This window comes from Emys orbicularis, chromosome 10 (genome assembly GCF_028017835.1).
Source record: "Emys orbicularis isolate rEmyOrb1 chromosome 10, rEmyOrb1.hap1, whole genome shotgun sequence".
Lineage (NCBI taxonomy): Eukaryota > Metazoa > Chordata > Testudines > Emydidae > Emys > Emys orbicularis.
Window position 1 is genome coordinate 62,181,663 of NC_088692.1, and position 26,806 is coordinate 62,208,468.

A 26,806-nucleotide genomic window follows, 5' to 3' on the forward strand; every position below is an offset into this window, starting at 1 on the left:
AACACTGAATACTGAGAACCAACAATATGGACTTATTCATTTTATTCTGCCCATAAATTCCATCCCCAGTTAGGAAGGAGACCTCTTTTTGATATGAGAGGCAATAGAGATAAAAGTTAGTTTTGTCTCTCATTTTCTATATGTGTCAATGTATGATGCAGACCATTGCAAACTGACCTGATGTCACTAACATACCGCAACTTCCGTTTGATTTAGATTTGAAAACTGGTAGTTCAAGGTTACCATTGTTTCTTAATAATAAATAAGTGACTATTATTATTAATTCACTATATATAACCATAGTATATGAGTACTGTTTACATAATTCAGTTAAAACAATATTTTCTTATACGTTCCCAGCATGGAGACTTCTCCTAGAAGTAGGTTTCACCAACAAGTTTATACTTGTTCTACTTCCCCAAAGGCAAACTAGTCAGCAGCAATCACTATCATGGGAAAAGAGAGAGGTCCAAAATTTGGGCCTTGCTGTTTAACCTTGTGAGAACCAGTCACAGAAAGAGCCCTACCCCCTCTGGCTCCTTGGTGTTCTGCTCAGGGCTCCCCGAATCTGGAGTAAATGTGTGGCTCCAGTGTGGCCATTGGTCTAATGCTATACTAGATCAGACCAGGGTCCATCACGTCCAGTACCCTGTCTGCAACAGTGGCCAAAACCAAATGCTATGAACTCTTGCAGCAGTGCACTGAGCAGAGGTTGTCATTGAGCTGTGTAGAGTGGTGCCCAGGTCCCTGTCTTGGGTTTATACAGTTACTTTAGAACCCTGTAAGGTGTAAAGATAGTTCAATTTTTTCACTCAAGGATGCAATAGGATCCTATTGTTCTATTTTATATATCTCCCTAAATGGTAGATAACCTCATTCTACACTTAAACTATAGTAGACTCAGGGTGGTCTCTTTGGGGTAGGGATTTTCTCTTTTCTATGTATATGTACCCATAGGCGCCGATTCCGCGGGTGCTTTGGGGCTGGAGCACTCACAGGGAAAAATTGGTGGGTGCTTAGCACCCACCGGCAGCTCCCCACCCTGCCCTCCCCTGCCCCAGCTCACCTCCGCCTCCGCTCTGCCTCCACCTCCTCCCCTGAGCGCACCACGTGCCCGCTTTTTCCCCCTGGCTCCCAGCGCTTGTGCCGCGAAACAGCTGATTCGCATGGCGAGCGCTGGGAGGGAGGGGGGAGGAGGGGGAACGCGGCGCGCTCGGGGAAGGGGCAGGGATTTGGGGAAGGGGTCCAATAGGGGCAGGGAGGGGGCGGAGTTGGGGCGGGGATTTGGGGGAAGGGGTTGGAATGGGGGTTGGGCAGGGGCGGGGAAAGGATGGGGCGGGGCCAAGGGTGGGGGGGGCCTGAGCACCCACCGGCGCCGGGGAAAGTTGGCGCCTATGTATGTACCGTGCCTAGCACAGTGAGGCTTCAGTTTTGTTTGGGCCTTTAGGCACAAGTCATAGTAATACAATGATTGTACTAGGTGTTGGGCATACATAAGATGTAGTTTCTGCCCCAAAGAGCTTACAATCTAAATAGACTAGGCAGAAAAAGGAATTAGTAGTATTAGTCTCCCTTACGGATAGGGAACAATGGTGTTTGCAGATACCTGTCACCCCAAGCAGTTTTACAGAACAGAATTTTGCAGATGTTTGGCAAAATGTGTATTCTGTAAAGGAAAATTAAAGATTTGCCAAAGGCTGCATTAAGAATATTTGGCAAACCAAAGTATTTTCTGGTTCATAAATTGTAGGGGTGGTAGTGGTTCTACATAGTCTAGTTGTTGTGATAATCTGTATCCACTTCAGTGCTTTACTGTGTCCAAACCACTAAATAAAGTTTCACGTGGATGTGGAGGAAGTTCAGGAAACCACTTCCCCGTTATCCATGTGTATTCAATGTACCCGTCTGGCTGGCTGAGACAAAATCACAACATGATATTCCATGAAAAATGAGTTTTCTATTGTAGCTTTGTATTTTTCTCTTCCTGCGGAATAAAATTCACATATTCAAATAAGAGTCAGGTTTTTGAGACTGGGTTTCTTTGTACAAGTATTGATATTATCTGCAATATTTTTTGTTCTAGCAATACTGCCTGATTCCATGAAGTCAGAGAATATACAGCAGCATAATCCAGTTACGTGAATTTGTTTGTGTTTGCCTCAAAAACCCTTTAACAGTCTGAGAACTAGTATATAAATGCCTTGTGATCAGCATTTGTGTGTGTGTGTTTTTTTTCTCCCCCTGACAGCATTGCGGAGTCGATCAGGACGGTCCATCATCAATGGAAACTGGGCAATTGATCGACCCGGGAGATATGAAGGAGGAGGGACTACATTCACATATAAACGCCCAAATGAAATCTCAAGCACTGCAGGGGAGTCCTTTTTAGCAGACGGTCCGACAGACGAAATCCTGGATGTCTATGTAAGTTTGTCAAATTCAGATTAACCTTCCTAGTGGAAAACAAGAGTTCTGGTCTTTGTTCACACATGACACTAAAAACACAAGTAATAACAATAGAATAGAATGTATTAATAAAATGTAATAAAAAGCATTCCATTTAATCCTTAGAGGTAACAGTGTTCTGGATATTACAATATCTTTGCTGTTACCTCTGTATTGCCCCAGATCATAGGAAATCTAAACAGTAACAGATATCTCTTACCACCTGGGTTTACTGACCCAGTAAAACTAATTTTTCTTGTTGAGTAAAATCAGAGGCAAAGCATATAGTATTCTTTATTTCATGAGAGCTGTATTTTCTCCAGACACTTTTCTACTGAAGCTAATTTGGCTTGGTTAGTTTTATAGTTACCCGAATCAAATGTCTGAAGCCGGTCAAGACTTCTGCTGGATTCAAGCCTTCTTGATTCTGTATATTTTTAAATAAATATAAATAAAAGCTACAAAATGAAGCATTCCTGGGCAGAGTTTTAATGGCAAACTTCATTAGGAAATCCTGAACAGCAGACACTCCGCAAAGCAATCGCAGAACCAAATTGCAGTGAAATCCTGGCTCCATTGAAGTCAATGGCAAAAGTATTGATTTCAATGGAGCCAGGATTCAACTCCATGTATTTCTGGTATTGTTCAACACTGAAATAAAAATGCTATTGTGGATTATTATAGCATACTATGAAATTAATTGTGCATATAGGCATGCTCATACACACATACACAAATATAAAATAAAATATATTGGCTGAAAGACCACATGTAGTATAGATACACAGTCTGAATTGATGATATTGGTTGCTTTAATTGGCCAGGGTTTGGTTGTCATTAAACTCAACAAGTGATGACACATGATAGAAAAATTAGTGCAGTATATTTTTATAGAAAGTGCACTGGCTCCTACAACTGGAAAAGTTACAAATGGCAAAATGATTAAAAAGTAACAATAATTATTTATTGTATTGCTTTAACAGGGCCCAGTGAGGGAGATGGGGAATGATTTTTCATTTGTTGTGATGTAAAATGTTGATGTAAAGATTAATAGATTCTGATTGCCCAGAATGCATATTACTAAAAAAAAAAAAAAAAGGTTATAATGAGCACTTACATAAAGAATATTGGCTGGTGTGAGCTGAGATGCTGTGATGTTTTTATTGCCAAGAAATTGATGCCTAATGTATGATGACTGTATTACCCAGAGAGAAGGGAAAGGAGCCATGCATGACTTATTCAGGTGTTCCCAAATAAGTATAATCAAAAACTTTAGAGCACCTTAAATTAATCAGAATAAAATGTATTTTGATTTTTAGAGCTCTTATATCTCATAGTTTGTTTGTGTCACTATTATGTATTGATTTAATCTTTGCCTGTTTATCTCCCTTCGTTTTTCCCTTCAAGACATCTTATTTGCCAGTAAGAAAACAGCAAGGTTGCCATGGGTTTGGGCACAGCTTAGTGACTTGATCTGTGGGTTATTGCTGTGGACTGGCCCCCTGGTTTGGCACTCTCTCTTTCATCATGCTCTCTGTAGGATGTCAGGACCGCTGGAGGCTTATCTAGGCTGGCTGATAGATCAGCATTCTCCCTTTCACTGCACTGTGGGTTGGTTGAGAAGCCATCTGTGCTGGTTTGTCCTAAAATGGAGATTGGAGGAGTGTTAGATGAAAGAAAATCATAGGAGCTTTGTTAATAGCATAATCACCCTCGCACGGGTCCTGACTTTCTAGTTACAGAGAGAGAGAGCTAATATTAACATAAACCAGTTTCCAATTCCTCAACTCTCTGAACCATACAGTCCTTGTCTTACCATTTCTGAATCTCCCACTTTTCCTTAGCTCCGAACCCTTAAGGGATATGAAAATGTTAATTCCAGCTGGCTATCAGTCTTTTCTCTCACTTCCTGCTATCTTTCTTTCATTCTCCAGTTGCACAGGAAAAGGCTCCCAAGTTATGTTATAGCAAAGTTTAAACACGTAGATAAAGAACAGAAATTCAGATCAGTTTGGTTATGCACATAAAGCAGCTATGGCACAAATACAATAAAGCTAAATTGTTACAAAAGCTTACATTGCCACTAACTCAAAGCAGAACTGTTATAACAGCTCCTTGTGAGTTGTTTTGGGAAACACTATGGAAGAATCAGGGGAACCATAGGAGAGCTTTCCTTGGAACTACCCAAACTGTAGGGTCCTGATCTGAAGAGATGTGGAGCACTCTCCGCTCCCACCGAAGTCAATAGGACTTGAGAGTGCTCAGCACCTCGCAGGACTGGGCACCAAGAGAGTGCATTTTGAAATTGTAGAGAGAGGTCGGAAGGTCAGCTCTTATAGAAATCATTACAGGTAGTGCATTCTCATATGATTCCCGAAAGTGGGTGCTCTCATTGGGGCAGAGCTTAGAGAAAAAGCTGTTGTGTTTGCCAGAGGAAACACTTTTCAAAGACAAAGGGTTGAATTCTAACTCGGAATAACTCTGTAGACTTCAGTGGATTCCAGAATGGCTTTCTGACTGCAAAACAAACCTAGTGCCACAAGTTTGTTGCTGGTGGGTCACAGGGGTGTTGAAGGGATTTTCTCTTGGTTGTAGCCCTTGCTTTGGCAGAACCAAGACACTTTTCATGTTCAAGAGGAAGTGTCTGGCTGATAAGGAAACCCAGGTATAAGGCACTAACAGCAATCTGTAGTGGTGATTTTTTTTTTAAGACAGACTTTTTTTAATTAAACTGGCTGAGGCTTCTACCAGAGCAATCCAACACCCCTGCAGAGGACCAAGTTCTTTTAAGGCAGCAGTGTGATCAGCCGCATTATTAAAGTAACCAAGGCCAGGCTAATAGAATCAACAGTACAAGTGTCTATAACTGATAATGCAAGCATCCCTATTCCCACTCCACCAGCATAATGTAGCGCTGCTAAGGGGTTCAAATGGTTTTCCAAGAGGCGCAAGTACCTTACAAGGGCTTTATTATGCAGCTCCTAGGTTGGTAGGCACTTATTCACACACCCTCCCATTGATTTCAATGGGATACTCATGTGAGTGCTTACTAATATGCATAAGGATTTTACAATTGGGCTCTAAAACCTCTACACTTTGTTGTTGTCTTTCTTAAAGCAGGTACGCTCAAGGTTCCCAGTGCTAGATAAAAATATTAAAACAAACCAAAAAAAAAAAACCACAACCAAACCAACCCTTTTGTCCAACAGTAGAAAAAATGAGGGACCTTTTCTGCATGTTTGGCTGTCTGTGGAATGTTCAGTCCAATTGCCTGAAAATGAATTTGGCGGTGGTTGGGAACACAATTCTATATCAGTGATACAGTCACCACAATGTGTATGTGGACCTCTGTTATCTATTTACTTGAGCACTGTTAAACGACTGCTATATAAATGGAATAGACATACAATTGTTAGCTATTTTTGCTTGCTGCTTTATAAATACTGTGGTGAGTGATATGTGCTGAGCTGCAAGGCTATAAAAGGGGACAACTTGGTATCTGAGGTAACACAGATGGGTTAATAAGAACACAAGAATGGCCATAGTGAGACAGAGCAATGTTCTGTCTAGCCCACTGTCCTGTCTTCCAACAGTGCTCAGTGTCAGATGCTCCAGAATGAACAGAACAGGGCAATTATCAAATGATAATACATAAGTGCTGTTTATGCGTTCTCAACTCAAGTAGAACTGACAAGCATTTGAGGAGAGAGCTAGTGGGGTTTGGAGCATTTGGATTTGGACCCTTCCCCCTCTTTCTTCTCCTTCTTGTTTATCTTTTCTCAGTTATCTGTCAGGTCAGTTATTTCAGTCCCAACCCATTTGTCGTCTGAACCTCTCTCGCCACCTAGTGTTCAGTGAAAGACTTTTAACAACACTGCTGTATTTTCACATTTTGCACCTGTACCGAGAAGACGTATATGATGTAGTTCTTCACAGTGATGTTTTTGAGTAACAGCTGTTCCTTCCTATTACAATTTAGTGCAATTTGCAAATGTAGAAACTCATCTTTTCCTTACTTGTCTTAGCCTCTCAGGAACAAATTGTTTTTTTTCATATTTCACTGACGTACCAAACAAACCTTTGTCTTTTCTAATAGTAGCAATCATCATGCTGTTGATTGGTTTAAATGCATATTTCTGTTAAGCAGTAGTAACCTAACAAGTGGTTTAAGTGAAAGGGTGATTATTTTGAATCAGGTAACATTTATTTGACTGTTTTTCCTCTTAGATGATACATCAGCAACCTAACCCAGGTATACATTACGAGTATATCATTCCAGAAGCCAATGTCATTAGCCCTCAGTTGCCTCCGCACAGAAGGCCAGGTAAATCATCATTGCCTTAAGCACATTCTGTAGCATTATGGGCCAGTAGTAATATTCTGGCCTCACTGAAGTCAATGGAAGTTTTGTTATTGACTTCATGAGGCCAGGATTTCACCCCTGATGTTCAGCTGGTGTAAAGCAGTGTAACTCCATTGACTTCGATGGAGTTACTCTGATTTGCTTCAGCCTAGGATCTGGATCTTTATTTCTGTTTTGAAGGTAATTTTGTCTTTAATGTGTCACATGGGATAAGAACACACTGTGACTTTTCCTTGATCAGTTACTGTTATGAGCTGAATTGCTCTGCCTGTATTTCAGAAATTTAAAATACTTTTTCTTTCTTTTTGGAGTTTGATATTTTGAAACAACCTTTCTCAGCTTCTCTCTCGCAATCCTGTGGAAATTTCTAAGCCCCCAAAGCTAAAGTTTCTCTAGACAGAATATATTAGAATTCTATAGCACGGAGGTGTGTTAAATGTAACAGTAATTCTGAAAAAAAAAGAGAAAATTGGCAGGCAAGTTTGGTACTATTTCTCATGTTTTTGATTCTCCTTGTCAGATTTGTATTGGCTCTATAGCCTGTTTCTTAATGAGGAGCAGCTGGAATTTGACATTAAGAGGCACAGAATATGGAGCATGGTGAAAAAACAAATCCTTGGAAAACTTGATTGACATTAGGTGCAATAATTATGCTAGAAAATGCCTGGTGAATTTCCACTTTTGTGTGTGTGTTTGCTTGCTGAGAATTGGGTGCCTCATTGAAAAGCAGCAAAGTCTTTGTCTGCAGAACAACCCAGCAAGTCTGTATATGGAGATAAAAGCTATTTTATCTTGACAACTTTGTAGACCATTGTTGCAACTACTAATTAGTGAATGCATTAGCTAATATTTGAAAGAGATGATCACTCTTTTAATTTGCTATTGTTGCCTGTCCCCAGGGGAGCCATTCAATGGTCAGTTAGAACTGACAGATGGTACAGATCACGAAGATGAGAATTTGCATAGGGAGACAGACACTCACACTGGACAGTCAACAGGGACCTTTCCTGTTATTCAGCCAGGAAGGTTTCCTTCTCATCAGCCAGACAACCAGGTGCCTGCTGTGCAGCCACCACGACGAAACCGAGAACACAACTGGAAACAGGTTGGAACAACTGAGTGCACCACTTCGTGTGGGAAAGGTAAATGCTTTACAGTGTATGCATAGTATTTATATTACACACAGGAGGATTCCAGGCCAGGAGAAGAAAAACATGGGGGAAAGAGCATGTTAGAAAACCCAGCAAATCCCTCTATGCATTAGACATATGTTTGAGCCACTGCTTTCTGTTGTTTCTCACTAAGTGATAGACAGACAAATCTGTAGCACAAAGTGGGTTCCAAATATATGTCAATAAAAATAATTTTAAAAGAAAAGAAACAGAGCATGGTGCACATAGTTTACAAACAGGCTTGGAAGATTCCAATTTTTTTTATCATTTCAACAGATAATATTGATGTTTATTTTTAAGTATTTTGTATCAATTTAATTTTTCACAGTTGTGCAAAATTATGAGTTTTAAGCATTTTTTATATTTTAATCCACTTACATTTTCACAGCTGTGGGAATTTTTTGAGGGGGTCAGTCCATAGAGGGGGTCAGTCCATAATTATTTAATGACAGCGATATTCAAAAAGGTAACGCTTCATAACCATTAAAACACAAATTGTCAACACACATCAAAATATACAAAGTAAATATCCTTAAATCAAACTCTAATAAGTTCTCAAGCAGCATTTTTCTTACTTTGCCTATCTGTAAATTTTAATTATTATTGATGGAAATATTTTTCATTGGTTTGTGTGTGTATGGTGAAATCGACATTTACTGATAAAAATCTAATTCTTCCAAGCCTAATTATAAAGCAGAACATGGTATCCATTGCTGAAATGAGAAATATTGCAGTCTTTTATGGCTGAGGACAATTGGCCTGAAGTTGCTTTTCTCATTTTTCCCTGATACACTACCATTATCCTCAGCATTCTCTGGTTTCCTTTCCCCGTTTGTTTAAATCCTCCATTTTCATTAGTACTTTTTGCACCTCTGTAAATATCTTCCTACTATTTGCCTGGATTGCACCTTTACTGGCAGTGATTCCTCCATCTCAGAGCTCCATTTGCTAGTTAGATGCCCTTACAATATATGGTGTGAATTACAAGCTTTTTGAGGGATTCGACCCCTTTAATTAACCTTTTGCATGATGAGGCATGGCTGTTTGGGGCACAAAAGCTGGTTGAACTAGCCAATGGTCGGAACAGAGGTACTGATGCTTTTGACAAACATCAGTGGTACATTCTCCAGAACAGGCGTGCAGGAGCTGAATACTTGAGCAGAAGATGATAGTAGAGTGTGTAGTTTCTAGAGATTTGTGATGTCCAAACACAATTTTTGTTAATGTTTACAGCCTCTCTCACTGTAGCAGCTGAGTACCCTTTTCCTATTTGGAAACCAACAAATTGTATTAAAATATAACCTAAATTGAGGTGCTCTAGTAAATACTGTCCTTTTTGTCTGGAATAAAACCCAAGAGTAAATAATAAAAACAATCAAAATAAGATATAATCTAAACCAAGTGAAAGTGCCTTCCATCATGCTCTGACTCCTGCTCTAGCAAACCTCTGACAGGAGTAAATTCTACTGGTGGGGAAGTTCACCTGAGAAGTCCTGCCACCAGGACTTATAAAATACACTTAACTCCAGGTATTGTCAACATATACCTCCTAGCTGAGCTTATTATAAAGTGGAAAGGCTCTCTCAGAAAGCTTGGCCAGTGAGGTATATGTCAGGGCTACTGGTATAGCTAACAAAACACAACTCTACACGTTCCATATAACTTGTTAAGTTGATGGGAAAATTTTGGTTCTGTTGAGCTAGAATAAAGAAAACTTTAACTCTGGACATAGAGGAAAGGTAACATCTTTGTGGCAGTGAGCATAGTCCTGAGGTGAGGGAAGACAATTAAAGGTGGTGATGTAAAGGGAGTTGATAGTGTATTCTGTTACTGGGAATATCGAGCTGTTAGACAGATGTGACTGCTCTGCAAACCTATTTCCTCTGGGGGGAAATTTTAGTTAATTTTCTTTAGCGCTCTCTCCTTGCTCCAAGATATGAAACTGAGCTTGTGCATGAAATCTTAATATCATGCTGATCCTTATGCACATCATCATCATAATGAATTCAAATTATATCTCTGTTGGGAAAGCTGGTAGTTAAGCACACTACATCGATGTTCTCTTTTTTTTATTGTTATTCCTTGCTGGTCCCGGACAATGAATTGGGAAATTGGCCCTACTTGGGGAAATTATGGCAGAAATGTTACAGTACTAAAATCAGGACTCTTGGGAGTCTGACACTTGGGGGGGGCAGTGAACGTAAATCATAATTATTTTGCTTGGACTTAGGAAATGGCTTTTAGATTAGAGTATGTGGGCAGGATCCTCAGCTACTGTAAATAGACATAAACTCTCTTGCAATCAGTGAGGATCATTAGCTGAGAATTGGAACAATCATATTTTCGGAAGGTGGAAGCTGAAGTTTCTTTGCAAAAGAATTGTGCATTTGAGTACTCAGATCAAGAAATTCTGCATGCAAATACAGGTGCACAAATCTGCAAGGGTTTTCAGTCATTTTATAGGAAGAATGTTGGAAGCTTTCCTTTGTAATCCCTATGATCAGAATTTTGCTGTTTTTAAATATCTGGCAGTCAGTGGGAAGCAGCTATGAAATCTGAATCCAGATTAAACAGCAGAACACTAGAAAAATATCATATCACAGGAAAGCTTTCAGCATGTTATGGAACTGAGATTTACTCCCTGAAATTAGAGAGGAGGAATGTCTGAAATAAATATACCTTCCCTAGGTTCTAACGGGGGGTGAACCTTGTGTCCCAGACTCTACCAAATTTAATTAGCAGTATACTGTACTGGGAGAACTATGATTTGCTGATAGCATGAACAGTTTGTTACAAATCTAGGCCTGAGTTACTTGGTTGACTACCTCTGCCCATATAATCCTCCAAGGCAATTGAGGTCCAACAGGTTCTTTGCTCTCTCTCAAAGAGAAATGATAAAGAGAGGCAAAACAATTTTTTGAAACAAAGTTGAAATTTTGAACTTGTTTCCATTTTGCAGAGTTTGTAAAGGAATATTTTTTATTTCTTTTTTAAAAAACATTCTGAGAATTTTTTTTGATAATTTTTGAAAATTTGAACTTTTTTCCACATTTGCCTTTTTTGCAACTGCGAATTTTTTTTTTGATGTCCATTGTTTCCTTCACTTTTTCATTTTTTCTTTTCTTCTTTTACTACTCTGTAATTTTTCATAACTTCTTCAACTTTGGGAAGTTATTGACTAGCAAAAGGAGGAAGGAAAAGAAGAAAAGCGCGTACACATCATTCATTCTCTTTCATTCTATGGCAGAATGGCATCAAGGAAAAATGAGAAGAAAATGATTGATTTTTCATTAAAAACTGGACATATTGGACGTACTTTTCACTGAAGTTTTTGATTTTGAAAAAAGGCCATTTATCTTTTTTTAAAATTATTTTTCAGATGAAAAGTATCAACCAGCTCTTGTCCTAAAGTTCTATCTGATCAGACTGAGCATGTAGTTTTTTAATACCAGGGTCCATGCCTGTGGAAACTGCTAACTTCCCCAAACGCGGTAGTGAGAGTATTTCTCTGGCACCAACTCTGTGCATCAGCCAGACACAGATGAGAGCATATGCCACTACAGTTTATACACTCCAGGAACCAGAGAAACTCCTCCTGAGAGCAACTCCTCTTCCCTGTTCCCCTGTCCTCCAGCACAGATTGTGGCTTAGAGCCACAATCTAGGCCTTAGCTTAGCTGTAAATGGAAACACATTACAGAAAGAGTGGTATGAATATGAAATTTAGTAACAGTGATACTGCAGTGTGCAGCATGTTCTTAATTGAAAAAGCAAATTCATAAAGAAAGCTAATGACTAAAGCACCCTGCTGATTGCTAAATTACCTACTTTCTACTAGAACTAGAAGAATGAAGATGGTTCTGTATGCAATTTTATTGTAAATTAGCATTTCAGATGCAAACCTTCTCATTTAAATATATTGCTGAATGACTTTAAATTTGGCAGACATGTAAGCTTTTAATTTCCTTTATTACAAATGCCATATTTTGCTGCATGTCAGCCAACAGCATTAATCAGAATCACACTTATTTTATTTAAACCATGGGTATGAGTTAAAGCTATTACAAAACTTTAGTGCAAGATCAATTAAAACAAATAGCTATCTGAATGCACTGTGCGCTCTCTCTCGCGCTCTCTCTCTCTCTCTCGCAGCCAACCTCCTGGTTAGATGAAGAAAAACGTAAGTTTTGTAAATACGGGATGAGATGCAGGAGTCTGCAGAAAATCTGTTAACACAGTTAAAAAACTTTAAAGTAATCACCAAAAGTTACCATTAAAATTGAGATTTAAAACACTGGGAGGTAGGAATGTGGGGCTAGTTAACAACAGATGCTAGACTTAGACAGCAGATTCAAGTGGATAATTAGATATAGAAGGAGCTGGAGCAGACTAAGCATTCAGTCCAATGGCATAAGATCTGCATTGTCAGCAATCATGTAAGCCAGTTGCAGTATCGATGGACTCTTAGCATAATAGCCTTCTAACTTATACCACATTAGCCAAGATGTTCAAGCTGTTGCTATTACAGTTTTACCCTTTTGTTCACTCCTCCCTGCCACATACACCACATACACGTACACAGCTGCATGTTGTCAGCAAATTATCCAGTTTCAGAGTTGTGCAGGCTTTTAGCCATGTGACTCATTTGGACATTTACGATGAGTCATGCAGCTTTGAACTCTGCACATGTGCGTGTTTCATATGTTACATGCTGGGTAACAACAGGAGAGGACTCCATGTTTCTACAATTAAACAGCTCTTTGTTAAGAGAACTATTTACAGAGGTGCAGCTAGCATTCTAGCCATTTGCACACAGACTGGCTTTCTGGTGCCTCCTGCATCCTGTACTCCTCCCTCTAAGTTCCATGCAGGTTGCTGCACTGTTGGCCTATAGTTTGGTTCTAAAATAGACACAAGCATATTTGGTGGCCGAAGGAAGGAATTAAGCTGCAACTCTAACATCTTGTGCCCTACTCTCTCGCATCTTTCCTGTAAGGATTTACTTCTCTTTACTCTGAGGATGTAAATCCTCTTGGTGTTTGGTCTACTCTAGACTGACCTTGTAGAGGATTGTGCCTTCAAGAAACCTGATACATCAGGAAGAACAGCTGGTGTTGGGTAAGGGTGGGAGATGTGCAATATGATCTCTGGAAAGCTGCAACAAGAGTCTGCTTGCTGAAACATAAACATTGTCTAATAGTTGTCTGTGTGTCTGATAACGAACTGGGGACTCTACTCTTCAGGTTGTAGACTGTTCTTCCCTACATTCCCAAGCACAGCAGCTGTTAACATAAATGAGAGTCAGTATAGTTTTACCCTAGTTTTACTTCAGAAACAAAGGTCTACCCCAGCTGTCACATAGGTCCATGGCAAAACTTCCATTGTTTTCAATTGAAACAGGATCAGACCCTAAATTTGGGGAGGAGAGTTAGTAAGATAGGGACAGCATATCAAGATATGTCTGTGGAAAGAAGGGGAAACAATTTAGCTGCATTCTTGTTTGAATTATGTGTTTTGTTTGTGGTTAGTTCATTTTGGGGTATAACCGTACTTACCTCTAACCTAAGCAGGATCTTTCCCTTTCAGATCAGAGTTTATTTTCACACTCCATTATTTCTTTTTTTGCCCACCCATCAGTCTCCACATTAACTGGGCCTATTCCAAAGCAACTATTCCAAAGTTGCTAGTGATTTGGGGTGCTTCACTTTATGATGCCCAACTTAAGATAACTGAAAATGGCCTGATTTTCACAGGTCTGGTGCTCAGCCAATACAGCGTAGCTCCCGAGAAGAATTAGAATAAATTGGTTACAGGCAAGGATGGAAAAGTTTGACATGGATCTTCTTTGGAACAGAGTAGCAGAAATGAGAAAGAACTGTGTGGGCTTTGAGGGAGTTTGTACAAACTCTTCTTTGACCTCAGAACTAGAGCTGTGTGACTCACTGAGCTGCTGGAATTGGTGAAAATTCTCTCTGTTCCAAAATAATGGAAGTGACACACTTAGCATTTTGGTCTGAATTTTTTGCCATCCTGAGAGACAGGTTACACAAGCAAAGGAAACTTTCTCTCTAAGTGCAAAACTTTGGCTAGGTCTACACTGCAGCGGGGGTCCGACCTAAGATACGCAACTTCAGCTACGTGAATACCGTAGCTGAAGTTGCGTATTTTAGGTCGGCTTACCTAGCGGTGAGGACGCGGGAAAGTCGACCGCTGCCGCGCTGCCACCGACTCCGCTGCCGCCTCCTGCCGAGGTGGATTTCCGGAGTCGACGGCAGAGCGATCAGGGATCGATTTTACCGCGTCTTCACTAGACGCGGTAAATCGATCCCCGAAAAACCGATTGCTACCCGCCGGATCGGCGGGTAGTGAAGACAAAGCCTTAGCTAAAGAGACAGCAGTTAAAAAAGGAGAGAAATAATAATACTTAACATCTATCCAGTACTTGTCATCCCTAAAGCATTAATTCACGAAGCCTCACAACACTCCAGTGAAGTAGGTATTATTTTTATATCCTTATTTACCTGATGATAATCCTAAAGTAGGGAGGGTAAATTACTTGCCCAAAAGCAAAAAGAAAAGGAATCTGACTCAGAGGCTGGATTAGTGCACACAAGTTCCTTCTCCCAGTCCTGTGTTCAGGTTGCTAAATTGCATTTTTTAAATCAACTACAGGCTGAAGCTAAAGACAGTTCTCCCCATAAACATTTAATGGAGCAAAACCACAACATTTTCTCAGACTCTCTTGCAATGCTGTGCTGTGGTTTGTGTTTGCAGGCAGCTGCAGTCGTCGTATTGCTGTAAGCAGCAAAGCATTCAGATTTCACTTATAGAATCATAGATTATCAGGATTGGAAGGGACCTCAGAAGGTCATCTAGTCCAGTCCCCTGCTCAAAGCAGGACCAATCCCCGTGTTTATTTGTGTTTATGTACATTGGATAAACTACTAATTTGGACCATTTTCCTTACCCTGTTGCTCTCTTGTGTTTAAGTTTTCAGTACCAGATCCTGTTGTTGTAGCTAAGTCACGTGTATGTTGAATGTTTTCTTTTTATCTGCACTACTTATTATTGGTTTGGTTTTTGTTTTTGTTTTATTGCCATTTCAGGGTTGCGATACCCAATCTTCCACTGTGTAAACAGAATATCTCATGAGGAGGTGTCTGAGAGCTACTGTGACACCAGCACCAAGCCCACGCCAGAAGAAGAAGCCTGCAACATCTTCCCATGCCCAGCCTTGTAAGTGCCAGAAAATACACTGGAAAATGAAGGCAGCAGTGTCACTGAAGCTTTGCACAAAGGAGGGTAGCTGTTTTAAATAGGACTCTAGGGTGAACATCTCAAGTATTTTCCACTTGTGACATGGAGTGCAGCTGATGGGTTCCCCTGTCAGAGGTGGTTTTTATTCCTTTCTAAGGAAGTGGCAGCCATAGCAGTTTATCCTCCATTCCAGCACTGTTATCCCATGTGAGATAAGGGAGTTAGGAGAGATTGGCAGTCATTTACTCTGGGTTAAATGCAGCCAATCCTCAACAGGTATGATGGTTAAGGGTGCACTGCCCCTGCAATCTCTCCCCTAGTCTCTCCCTTGGTGCTCTTTCCAAGAGAGAAGCCTCTACCTGCACTTCTCCTAGAGCAGAACTCCGCGGTTCACACCACTTTAGACTGAATCACCAGGTTACGTTCCCACTGTTCAGGGTAAGTGGTGCCTTATACGTTATACCCCTTTGCAGTCCCTCACGAGTGCAGCCCTGGCGACAGGTTCTGCTGCCTTCACCTCTCTGGGTGCAACCCCACCCTCTTCTACCACTCAGTCCCCCATCTTCTAACCATGTTAATATGACAGGCCCAAATGTACTGGGCACCTGCAAGGCACTTCTCTCTGGGAGCCTGTGATCAGCAGCTGATTAAGGTAACTCAGAACAGCTCCTTCCAAACAGCACACTATATATTCACCCAAGGGTATATAGCAAGCAGATAAAAGGGTTAACACTACAGAGGGTCTTGCCTAAGCTTTGAGGCAAGGGATAAGCTTTAGGCGAGCCTATACTGCCTCAGACACACTCTGCAGGGCCTCTGCCTCTGAATGACTGCTCCTGCTGCAATCTCTGCCTCTCTCTGTCAGCTTCTCTACACACACACTTCCTCTCCAGGCAGGGAGTTTTAAGGTTTACTGTCATTTTTTATCTTAGGGCCGCTGGCCTGGGAAAAATAGGCCTGTGACCTGGCTGGAGCCAGGTGGGCAATTCCAAGTAATAGCCCATCCAATGTTCTCAAAGGACTCTTGGAATACTTTCCCCAGAGATAGCTGATCTCTAGCCACAGCTTTGTTTCCTGCTTGTTCTTCTTAATAACCTTTAATTCAAGCTTTACGTTTTAATTCAACTCTGTCTAATCAGACAGAATACTGTCAATCAGGTAAACTGGGATGCATACAGTGCTGATGATAAATGATACAGCTATTGCCCTCATTCTCCACAAGTCTGCAGTTAACAGTGTGAAGGGCGTTTGTACTAGCAATGCACTCACCTCCCTGAGCATGACACCAAAAATGACATGAAAATGAAAATATGTATATTAATAAAACAAATACATATATACAGTCTTAATAGAAATCTTAATGGAAAGGAATCTTATTGTCACTGAAATAAAATGCATCTATTCATTGTTTGTCACACATCATTTTATTTGTATATGTAAGTTAATGCCCATTTAGGTGATCCATCTACCATTCCTCCTCCAAACAACTGTCTTATTACTGCTCTCCCTGCGTCATGTCCAGAAAAAGTCTGTAAGCTCCTCAGGGCAGGCATTTTGCTTTTACATGTTTTGGGAAGTGTTGTTAAAGTAATCAGAAATAATATATATTGCTAGACAATTTCTAAAAATACACTCAGATCACTATGTACCCAGTTCTGCAACTCTTACACATTTAATAGCGTAACACCTCATCCTTTGTAGACCCTTTGGAAATATGCAGTGGTCCCCTATATAAAGGATAAGTATTATTTATTTCAGTATTCAGCAAAAGACATGCAGATGTTTAAATATTATAAGACTTTTTTTTGTCCAAACACTTATAATCAGAATTGAAATGAGCTTAGTGTCTACAATATGGCACTGTCTTTATTAACAGTGGATCATTATTATGTTCTCCTTTTTCTTTTCTCTGTTAGCTGGGATATAGGGGAGTGGTCTGAGTGCAGTAAAACATGTGGCCTTGGTATGCAGCACCGACAAGTCCTGTGCCGACAAGTGTATGCCAATCGTACTCTGATGGTTCAGCAATACCGATGCCATCACTTGGAGAAGCCAGAAACAACCAGCACATGCCAACTGAAGATTTGCAGTGAATGGCAAATTCAGACAGAGTGGACTTCGGTAAATGGGAATGATTGGTTCATTTGGAGCATGAAACCTCAGGGGAGCTACAATGGAGTGGAACATTCCTCCAGAGATCTTTAATCAGATGTGATTGGATTACATTTGGCTTTGATTAAAAACCACAGAGGGGAATGTGGGAAAGCTTTCAAAATAGGTAGTAGGTGAGCTTAGACAATTTAAACAAGCCAGGTGGTTATGACCAATTAAAACTTGTTGTTTAAACCAGAGAGAATAGAGAAAAGGGACAGGGTAGACATATACTTAGTTAATTAAAATATCATTCAGAGTGCTTTGCAAGGTCAATGTATTTATCTGTGTTTTTAGGGAGGGAAGATTTGATAAAGGCTTGTTTTATAGTTAAGGGGCATATGTTATTATCCAGGGTTTGATTCCATGTAGGGTTAATTATTGTCTGTGTTGGTGGTAAGAAGCAGTACCTGGTTAAGGTTTTTTTGTTTTTATTTTTATTCAGTTGTATTTTGAATAATATTTAAATGCAAGGGCATCTAGAGGCTTGTATGGGTGTTTTTTATTTTTAAATACGTCCTATGAAGCAAAGTAAAGAAATATTATAAATCAAATACTGCTTTAGTAATTTTAGCTGGTGATATGAAATGGCAATCAAAATAAAATCCAGTGATTGATTTATTCCCCTGCCCCTCCCCCCCCCCCAAAAGAATCCTTTGGCATCAGGAGGAAAGGACCTACTGTAATGAGAGAGGCATTTAAGTTTGGAAACACTCTGGTTTAAATAGAGCATTTATTGTGTTAGGTTACTAGAGTACAAGTAAGGTTTCACTTTGGAGACAGCTCCCTGATTTTAAAAATGCATCTTAAGCAATTTGATGCAGTGCCATTTTTCCCAACACAGAAACATAAATGACAGATGCTTTGATCTGATTCTGGTTAGAAAAGATGGCACTCCAGATTTAAGGATGTTTCCGGACAGTGTCACCTAGTGGAAAGAGTACTGGACTGGCACTCAGAAGACCTTGGTTCTATTCCTGGGTCTGTTCCTAGACTGCTGGGTGACCTTCGGCAAGCCATTTCATCTCTCTGTGCCTCAGTAAGATGAGGATCATGATACTGATCTCCTTTGTAAAGTGCTTTGATTTCCACGGATGAAAAGAGCTATGTAAGAGCTGGGTGTTAGCATCATCATCATCGTTATTGGTGTTACTCCAATACGTTAGTGACTTGTTTCACAAGCCTAACCTGAATTTCTGCAAGTATCTTGGGCTCAGGGATTGGAGAAATAGATGCAATCCTACATGAGTGATGCTCTTACTGCTAGATGCTTTCATGGCTTTCGCATTTGCTTAGATAGGAAAGTGAGAAGTGTGTCCTGATGGGGAAAATGAAGGTTCCAGTTGCTGGCACTAATCATTTGCAGCCATGTAGATAATCATTAAAAAAAAATTTAAAAACGTATATTAAGAGAATGTTAAGGCTACAAAGTCAAGCACTCAGAAGTTAGGAAATGCCAAATATAAGGATGCTTGTGCAACCTTAATTTGTACCCCTTGTGTGTATGTGTTATCATGCAGCCTTTAATCATGCAGCCTTTAATTACATGGTCACATAGTGTTTGATGATAGAGCGATAGGAGCACTGGAAGGGGGGGTCCTATCCAGGTGTTCAGTTTTGGGTCACAACAGGCAGTGGAGTTCCTTAGGCAGGACTCCTTATCTGCCTCTCTTTGCCCTCCTTCCTGATGATCTGAGCTGCATACCTCGCCAGGCAGAGATGCTGCTGGCTGCTGTATGGAGCAGCACTCCATACAGAGAGGCCAGAGAAGAGCAAGGAAGGAGAGTCTTCCCCCCACTTTCAGTTGAGGATCAGGAGCAGCTGTGCTCCCTTGAGTTACTCTTTGCTTTATCTCCTGCCCAGGAGTGCAACTCAAAAGCATGCAGAGTATGTGGAAACCTTGAAACAACCTTTCTGGAGCTTAGAGGGCTAAGTTTCTGTGCATTGTAACAAAGCTCCCCAATGCAGCAGAACCACATCAGTCCCAATTTGGTTAGGTTCTTTATGGTCATCATGGTGGTGTTTGGCCCTATATTTTTAACTTTTGTCTTTCTAAATTCACCTATATGATTCATTGGAATGAGACCCACATCTATAGAACTATTGAAAAATCGCCCCACGAACAACCAGTATTTCTTCAGCTCATGTAGATTTTTGCACCCGTGGCATTGGAGGTAAATGGATAGATGATCTCCAGCTGGACCTGGACTATAGTTGCTAGGTCTTGAATGTAGTGCTGATGCAAAGTCTGTTTTATTACAGTGTTCGGTGCCATGTGGAGTGGGGCAGAGGACCCGAGATGTTAAGTGTGTCAGCAATCTTGGAGACATTGTTGATGACGAGGAGTGTAATATGAAGCTACGGCCAAATGACATTGAAAACTGTGACATGGGGCCCTGTGCTAAGAGCTGGTTCCTCACGGAGTGGAGTGACAGGGTAAGACTTTCCACGGTTTTTTGTAACTGTCCCATTCACCCTTCTGAGACATAAGAATTGAGTAGTTTGGCCTAAGTGCAAAAGAATATAAAATATCAATCATAAAAGGGGCAATTTTGATACTCACGATTTTACTGAATTGCTTTAATCTATAACATAGGCAGGTGCAGATAAAGAAAAGATAAACTGGTTCATGAGCTTGTTTTAGGTTCAAGAAGTGATAAAAAGGACAAGAGTGTGGGCTGAAGTCCCAGATCTGAATCTAGACTTCCCTAAAGATTGGGTGTGTTCAGATTTATTGTTTTGCTTTGGTTAGGCCGGAGTCCCTAAGTTTGGATCCAGATACTGCCCAAGTGTTCTTTTGGGTAGGAGGTTTCAGATTTGGTGTTCCGGTTTGAGCCCATTCAAGAAAAAGATTACCTGACCCCTACAAAGCCATAGAAATGACCCCTTTGGGCTCCAGAAAGGTTCTTTCAAAGTTTCCACATCCTAGGTAAGCTGGATATATGTTTTGTTCCAATGATGCATAGGCAGGGTCAAACTGTTGTCAATAGAGAGATGCTGATTTACACCATCTGATGATCTAGCCCAGGGAATTTGTTTAATAGTTGTAATATACGTATTATTTTATTAAGACTTACAGGATAGGCATAGCTAGCACCTACAAAATATTTTAGTCCCTCTTATGGGTCGCATAGCAGATCTTATCCATACACAAGTCAAACTCAGTGTTCATTGCATAGGCCTCGTCCTTCCATCCCTTACTCTGTTGGCCAGTCCTTACCCACAGGCAAGTAGTCACATTCAGAGGAAATACCTGTAAGATTTTATATATACTCCTCAGCGATATTCAATCCAGTGTGACACTTTGGGGTCCAACAGTTCTGGTTCAGAGGTCATGTCACGTGCTGACCAGCCTGCTTAGCCCGAGGCAACATGGGAACATACTGAGTGAACTTAGCGGAGCCACCAGGGTCTTGTCATTTCTCTCTTTGATGATGTGTTCTGGCAGTGCAGTAACATGAACGCAAACATTGCGGTATCTAGTCTGTCATGCTATAAATTTTAATTCCACGATGGGATCATTTTATGATTCTCTATGACTCAGTTTGATGACATAGAGGCTTTCCAGCTCTTCAAAATTCAGTACTCCTTAAATTTTAGAAATTTTCTAGCAGTGTTTCCCAAACTTGGGACGCCGCTTGTGTAGGGAAAGCCCTTGGCGGGCCGGGCCAGTTTGAGTACCTGCTGCATCCGCAGGTTCGGCCAATCGCGGCTCCCACTGGCCGCGGTTCGACGCTCCAGGCCAATGGGAGCTGCAGGAAGCGGCGCAGGCCAAGGGACGTACTGGCTGCCGCTTCCAGCAGCTCCCATTGGCCTGGAGCGTCGAACCGCGGCCAGTGGGAGCCGCGATCGGCCAAACCTGCGGACACTGCGGGTAAACAAACCAGCCCGGCCCGCCAGGGGCTTTCCCTGAACAAGCGGCGTCCCAAGTTTGGGAAACACTGTTCTAGCAGAGAGTAGGAAGAGGTGCTCAATTAAAACTGACTCCTGAGTCACCTCTTCAAAGCGTAATTGGAAAAAAATATCAGAATCCTACTCAGATCTGAACGACAAAACTCCAGACTGAGCCTTCCTTTTCAAATAGATTTGTTGAGAGAGAATCTTAGTGCTGCAATGGAATATTCTAGAAGTCATTGTTTGAAAGCAATATTATTTACCAGCCCCTCCACAGACTAATTAACTGCCACGTAATAAGAGGGACCCAATGCAATTAACTTTTGAGGCATTTTTTGTGGGCGGGAGCATGTCTCATTGAAGCTTAGAACATTTAAACTTTTAGAGGAAGTTGCTAGTCACTCAGGATAATGTTAATGTACAGTCTTACGTGGACTAACCCAGAAGTTAACAGCTAAAGTATCCTATTGCTGTACTGTAAACCACAAAGTGCCTTTCTATGTTTGTTTTTCTAGTGTGTAGAGCTGGATTCCTTGTAAAATGTTATTCGAGTGATATTTTATGTGTGGGAAAGAAAAAAAGCATTTTATCCTCAAAGATAGAAAAACTTAACTAGCCCTTTGAGAACATGCTGGGCCAGATCCTCATCTGGTTTAACTTGCTATAGCTGCAATGAAGCGCATCTTTACCAGTTGGGGATCTATCTCTCTCTTTTTTCTTCTCCAAGCCTGACACTTTCATTTCTGCAGGATTAAATATGTGACTTTTTTTAATAGCTGAGAATGTTTATTTTAAAAAATTAAAATAAATAAAAACATGCTGGGAGGAAGCTTTTGAATCTAGAATTGTGTTTTTAAATTTTACTGTATTTACTAATGTATGTTAAGTGAGAGCCTAGAGATGAAATATCTTATATTGAAAACTTTATTTTTTTTCTACTGTGACTGTTTTAAAGTTGGATAATAAATAATGGGCTTGTTACCTTTTCTGCATATGGAAGTAAGTGAACTAATTAATGATTTCCAAATGTTTGCTACTGTGTCTGGCATAATTTAGCAGCAACTCTGCCAGCAATGCATTTAGTTAGATTTGTGAAAAGAATAAAAGGAACAGGATTCTTCTCTACATGAATCAGAAAAATATACAGGCCAAAATTTTCAAATTGGACCCTTGCGTTAGATGCCTGCATAAGATATTCAGAGGTGCTGAACAGTAGCAATACCTGTTGAAATCAGTGGGAGCTCTCGGTGCTCTGCCAATCTGTCCCTTTGGCCCAAAATTTTATTTTTGCATGTCAAATACTACTTTAGTGATTCAGCAACCTCTCTCCCTTTTGATTGGGCGTGTTTCTGTTTAAGGGCATTTAGATGGACAGTTTTAAATGATATGGAAATGAGCACTCCCAGATTTGCAGGCTTTGTATCTTTCACTCGAATTTCCTAAAGCAACTCTTAAAAAAAATATTTTAAGCCAAGCCACAATTCAGCAATAAGTGTAGATCAGTGATGGGTGACCCACAAATAGTTCAGATAAGCAGCCAAAAGTTCAGATGCTAAAATAAAGCTTTTTCAAACCACCTGAGTCTGCAAAAGTGTGGTGAAATCTCACAAGAACAGACCTTCTTTATGAGATTTATTACATGTCTACTTCCACTCCCAGCTGGAAATACCACAGAACAGTCTTTCTCATTGTATTGTGGCACTTGTGGCTGGAAACCACAAGTGAAAGAACTTATAAGCTTTCACAACTTTGGAACCTTAAAATGTTCAGTTCAAATGTGTTTACAGCAATAAGTGAAGATTTGGTCCTTATTTTTACTTAGTGTATATGGATGTAGATTCACTATATGGCTAGATAAGGGGGCCAAGGTAATCTTTTATTGGAGCAACTTCTGATAACTTGCCTCTCTGCTGGGCATTGACATCTCTGCATTCAATTCCTGTATGCATTGGTGCTCAATACAGCTCAGTCATTATTGTCTGCTACAGTGGGAGGGGTCCAATACCTAAGCAGAAATTACATTTACAAGGAGCTAGAGGCCTGGGAGAGAGAGAAACCAAAGTCTTTGGGGACAGGGGCTTGACTGTCCAGCCAGGGCTGGAGCAGGAGGCAGATTGCAAAGAGGGAAGGAGCCTGGATAACTAAGGAAATATTGCCTAGACAAACCTACTATAATGCAGGTGCATAACTGGTTGGAAAACCGTACTTGGAGAATTGTTATCAATGGTTCACAATCAAGCTGGAAGGCCATATCGAGTGGGGATCTGTCGTGGGGTCCGGTTCTGTTCGATAGCTTCATAAATGATTTGGACAATGGCATAGAGCGTACATTTATAAATTTTGTGGTTTATATCAAGTTGGGAGGAGTTGCAAGCTCTTTGGAGGACAGGGTTAGAATTCAAAATGATTTGACAAGCTGTAGAAATTAACTGAAGTAAATACGATGGAATTCAATAAGGACAAATTCAAAGTACTACACTTAGGAAGGAATAATTAACTGCACAAAAACAAAATGGGAAATGACTGCCTAGGAAGGAGAACTGCAAAAAAAGATCTGGGGATTATAGGGGTTCACAAACTAAATAGGAGTCAACAATGTAACACTGTTGCTAAAAAAGCAACCATCATTCTAGATGGATTAGCAGGAGTGTTGTAAGCAAGATATGAGAAGTGACACTACTCAGCACTGATAAGGCCTCAAATGGAGTATTGTGTCCAGTTCTGGGTACCACATCTGGAGAAAGATGTGGACAAATTGGAGAAAGTCCAGAGGAGAGCAACAAAAATGATTAAAGGTCTAGAAAACATGGCCTATGAGGAAAGATGAGGAAAAATGGAGAGTCTGAAGAAGAGAAGACTGTGGGGGAACATGAGTCTTTAAGTACGTAAAAGGTTGTTATAAAGAGGAGAATGATACATTTTTCTCCATAACCACTAAGGACAGGATAAGAAATAACAAGCTTAAATTGCAGCAAGGGAGATTTATGTTAGGAAAAATTTCCTCAATGTAAGGGTAGTTAAGCACTGGATTGAGGAATCTCTGTCATTCAAGGTTTTTAGGAACCAGTGAGACAAACACTGTCATGGATGGTCCAGATAACACTTAGTCCTGCTTCAGTGCAGGGGACTGAACTAAATGACCTGTTGAGGTCCCTTCCAGTCCCACATTTCTATGTTTCTATGATTTGTTGAAGTAACAGGAAATGTTGTGTGTAGGGTGTGACAGACCCAGACCAGTGGGGTACAGGAGTCTGGTAGAGGGCAAATATACTGGTCACTGGATGAGTAGTTTTCTGTTCCGAGTGACCAGAGCAGGGGCTGCACTAGAGTAATCAGGAACCTGCTAGAACCAGTTAAGGCAGGCAGGCTAATTAGGACACCTGGAGCCAATTAAGAAGAAGCTGCTAGAATCAATTAAGGCAGGCTAATCAGGGCACCTGGGTTTTAAAAGGAGCTCACTTCAGTTTATGGTGCGAGTGTGAGGAGCTAGGAGCAAGAGGCACAAGGAGCTGAGAAGGTGTGCTGCTGGAGGACTGAGGAGCACAAGCATTATCAGACACCAGGAGGAAGGTCCTGTGGTGAGAATAAGGAAGGTGTTTGGAGGAGGCCATGGGGAAGTAGCCCAGGGAGTTGTAGCTGTCATGCAGCTGTTACAGGAGGCACTATAGACAGCTGCAGTCCACAGGACCCTGGGCTGGAACCCGGAGTAGAGGGCGGGCCCGGGTTCCCCCCAAACCTCCCAATTGACCTGGACTGTGGGTTCTTCCAGAGGGGAAGGTCTCTGGGCTGTTCCCCAACCCACATGGTGAATCTCTGAGGCAAGAAAATCAGCCAATAAGCGCAGGACCCACCAAGATAGAGAAGGAACTTTGTCACAAGGGAAATTTTTAAATAACTCATCCTTAAGCTTTTTAAAAAAGATTTTTGTGTCTGTAATACCAATACATTTTTATAATTTGAGTCACTCTGACCAGAAGTTGCTGTAGATGGTGTAGATTTCTTATGGTGGGCTTAACACGTTCAAGAAGAACCATCATGAACAGTTTGCTTGGAATGGAAGGCAAAGTGATGCTGTGGTGATTAGAGCACACCAGAGCATTGTCTTTCCCTTTCCAAAATGGGGGAATAATCCCATGGCACCAGTCGTCAGGTAGTTTCTCATGAATCCATTCTTGGTTGATAATATGGGTCAACCCTCCCAGAATGGAATTCCCACCGTGCTCAATTAGTTCTGCAGCTATGCCGCAAATACTGGCAGCATAGCCATTCTTGAGTTTACAGACTGTGCTTCAAACCTCCTCGACCATATCAGCCCTCCAGCTGCATACATTTGATCCAACAGTAGCTGGATGGAGAAGTCCTCCTGAACAACCTCACACATGCTGAAAGAATGTCATGGCTTCCACCCTCGCCCACCTCAGCCATAGTATAGGGCAGAGAACCGGGCTCTCTGAAATCTAGTGATCTGAAGGGTGCACTCTGTGATCCATGAGCAGGAGAATTAATGAAAAATTGTGTTAAATTATATACCTAATTGAGATACTGGGAGCAGTAATGGTCACAGCCCTAATGACATGCTGTAATGTATATTTGTAAAAATTTACTTATTGTCTATAGTATGAATTATTCAAGAACACACTGATAGAAATCAATTACCATTAGAAATTCTGTCTTAATAATAGAATTATACAACAGTCCATAAAATGAGCTACCCAGCTAAGAGTGTTAGCTATTATAGTATTGAGCATATTGGCAGCTGCTGTTACCTTCAGTCACTGCACTAACACTGAGTCATTGCTTGGTAAAATGCTTTTGTATATCCAAGGTCTGAAAGGTGCTATATAAACCCGAGTTCTGATTCCTTCCTAGAACAAGCCATCTTGCTCCAAGCAATCTCCCTGAAGCAAATCTTTGAAGAGTAAAGCGAGACACGGTTCTCTATAGTGCTGCTTCTGTCATAACCGAACACTATATGTAAACTATATGAATTGATGTAGTGACATGCTGTCTAATAACCACCATTAAGCAACCTCTGTTAAACAAAGAAACTAGAGAGAGGCTGCATGTCAGATCAAGGAGACTCATAACAGACAATTTCCAAACTACACAAAAATCATAGCATTACTTTAATTGTTATTTCAGGGAACATTGACAGAATCCCTGTGTATGCCCTTATGTAGAGTCTTATGGACTTTGGGGCTTATATACGTTTCATGTGCAAAGCTTATGGGTTGCATGACCACAGTGTGGATCGGGTGGTGTATCTTCTTCTGTATATGGTAGCCAGACCTTCCACGCTCATCCTCTCAAAAAATAAATAAATCAATCAACCACAAGTTTAGAGAGTGACATGATCCGGTAAATACTTAAAGAATTTAAAGTTAGGTGTCAAATACCTGACTCTGATATCCACTAAGCTCCAACTGAACATGCATCCGACGAAGTGGGCATTCACCCACGAAAGCTTATGCTCCAATACATCTGTTAGTCTTAAAGGTGCCACAGGACTCTCTGTTGCTCTTTAC

General features: G+C 40.8%; 1 protein-coding gene across 2 annotated transcripts in view; it reads left to right on the forward strand.

Annotated features, from left to right (window-relative positions):
- Positions 1-26,806, forward strand: part of THSD4 (thrombospondin type 1 domain containing 4) — a 598,412-nt gene that overhangs the window by 514,369 nt on the left and 57,237 nt on the right. For both annotated transcript variants that reach the window (XM_065412285.1, XM_065412286.1), the window contains 6 exons: positions 2,249-2,424; positions 6,673-6,769; positions 7,708-7,950; positions 15,086-15,215; positions 17,153-17,357; positions 19,650-19,823. In XM_065412285.1, the coding sequence (XP_065268357.1) occupies positions 2,249-2,424; positions 6,673-6,769; positions 7,708-7,950; positions 15,086-15,215; positions 17,153-17,357; positions 19,650-19,823 (1,025 nt within the window). The remainder of the gene's footprint in view (positions 1-2,248; positions 2,425-6,672; positions 6,770-7,707; positions 7,951-15,085; positions 15,216-17,152; positions 17,358-19,649; positions 19,824-26,806) is intronic.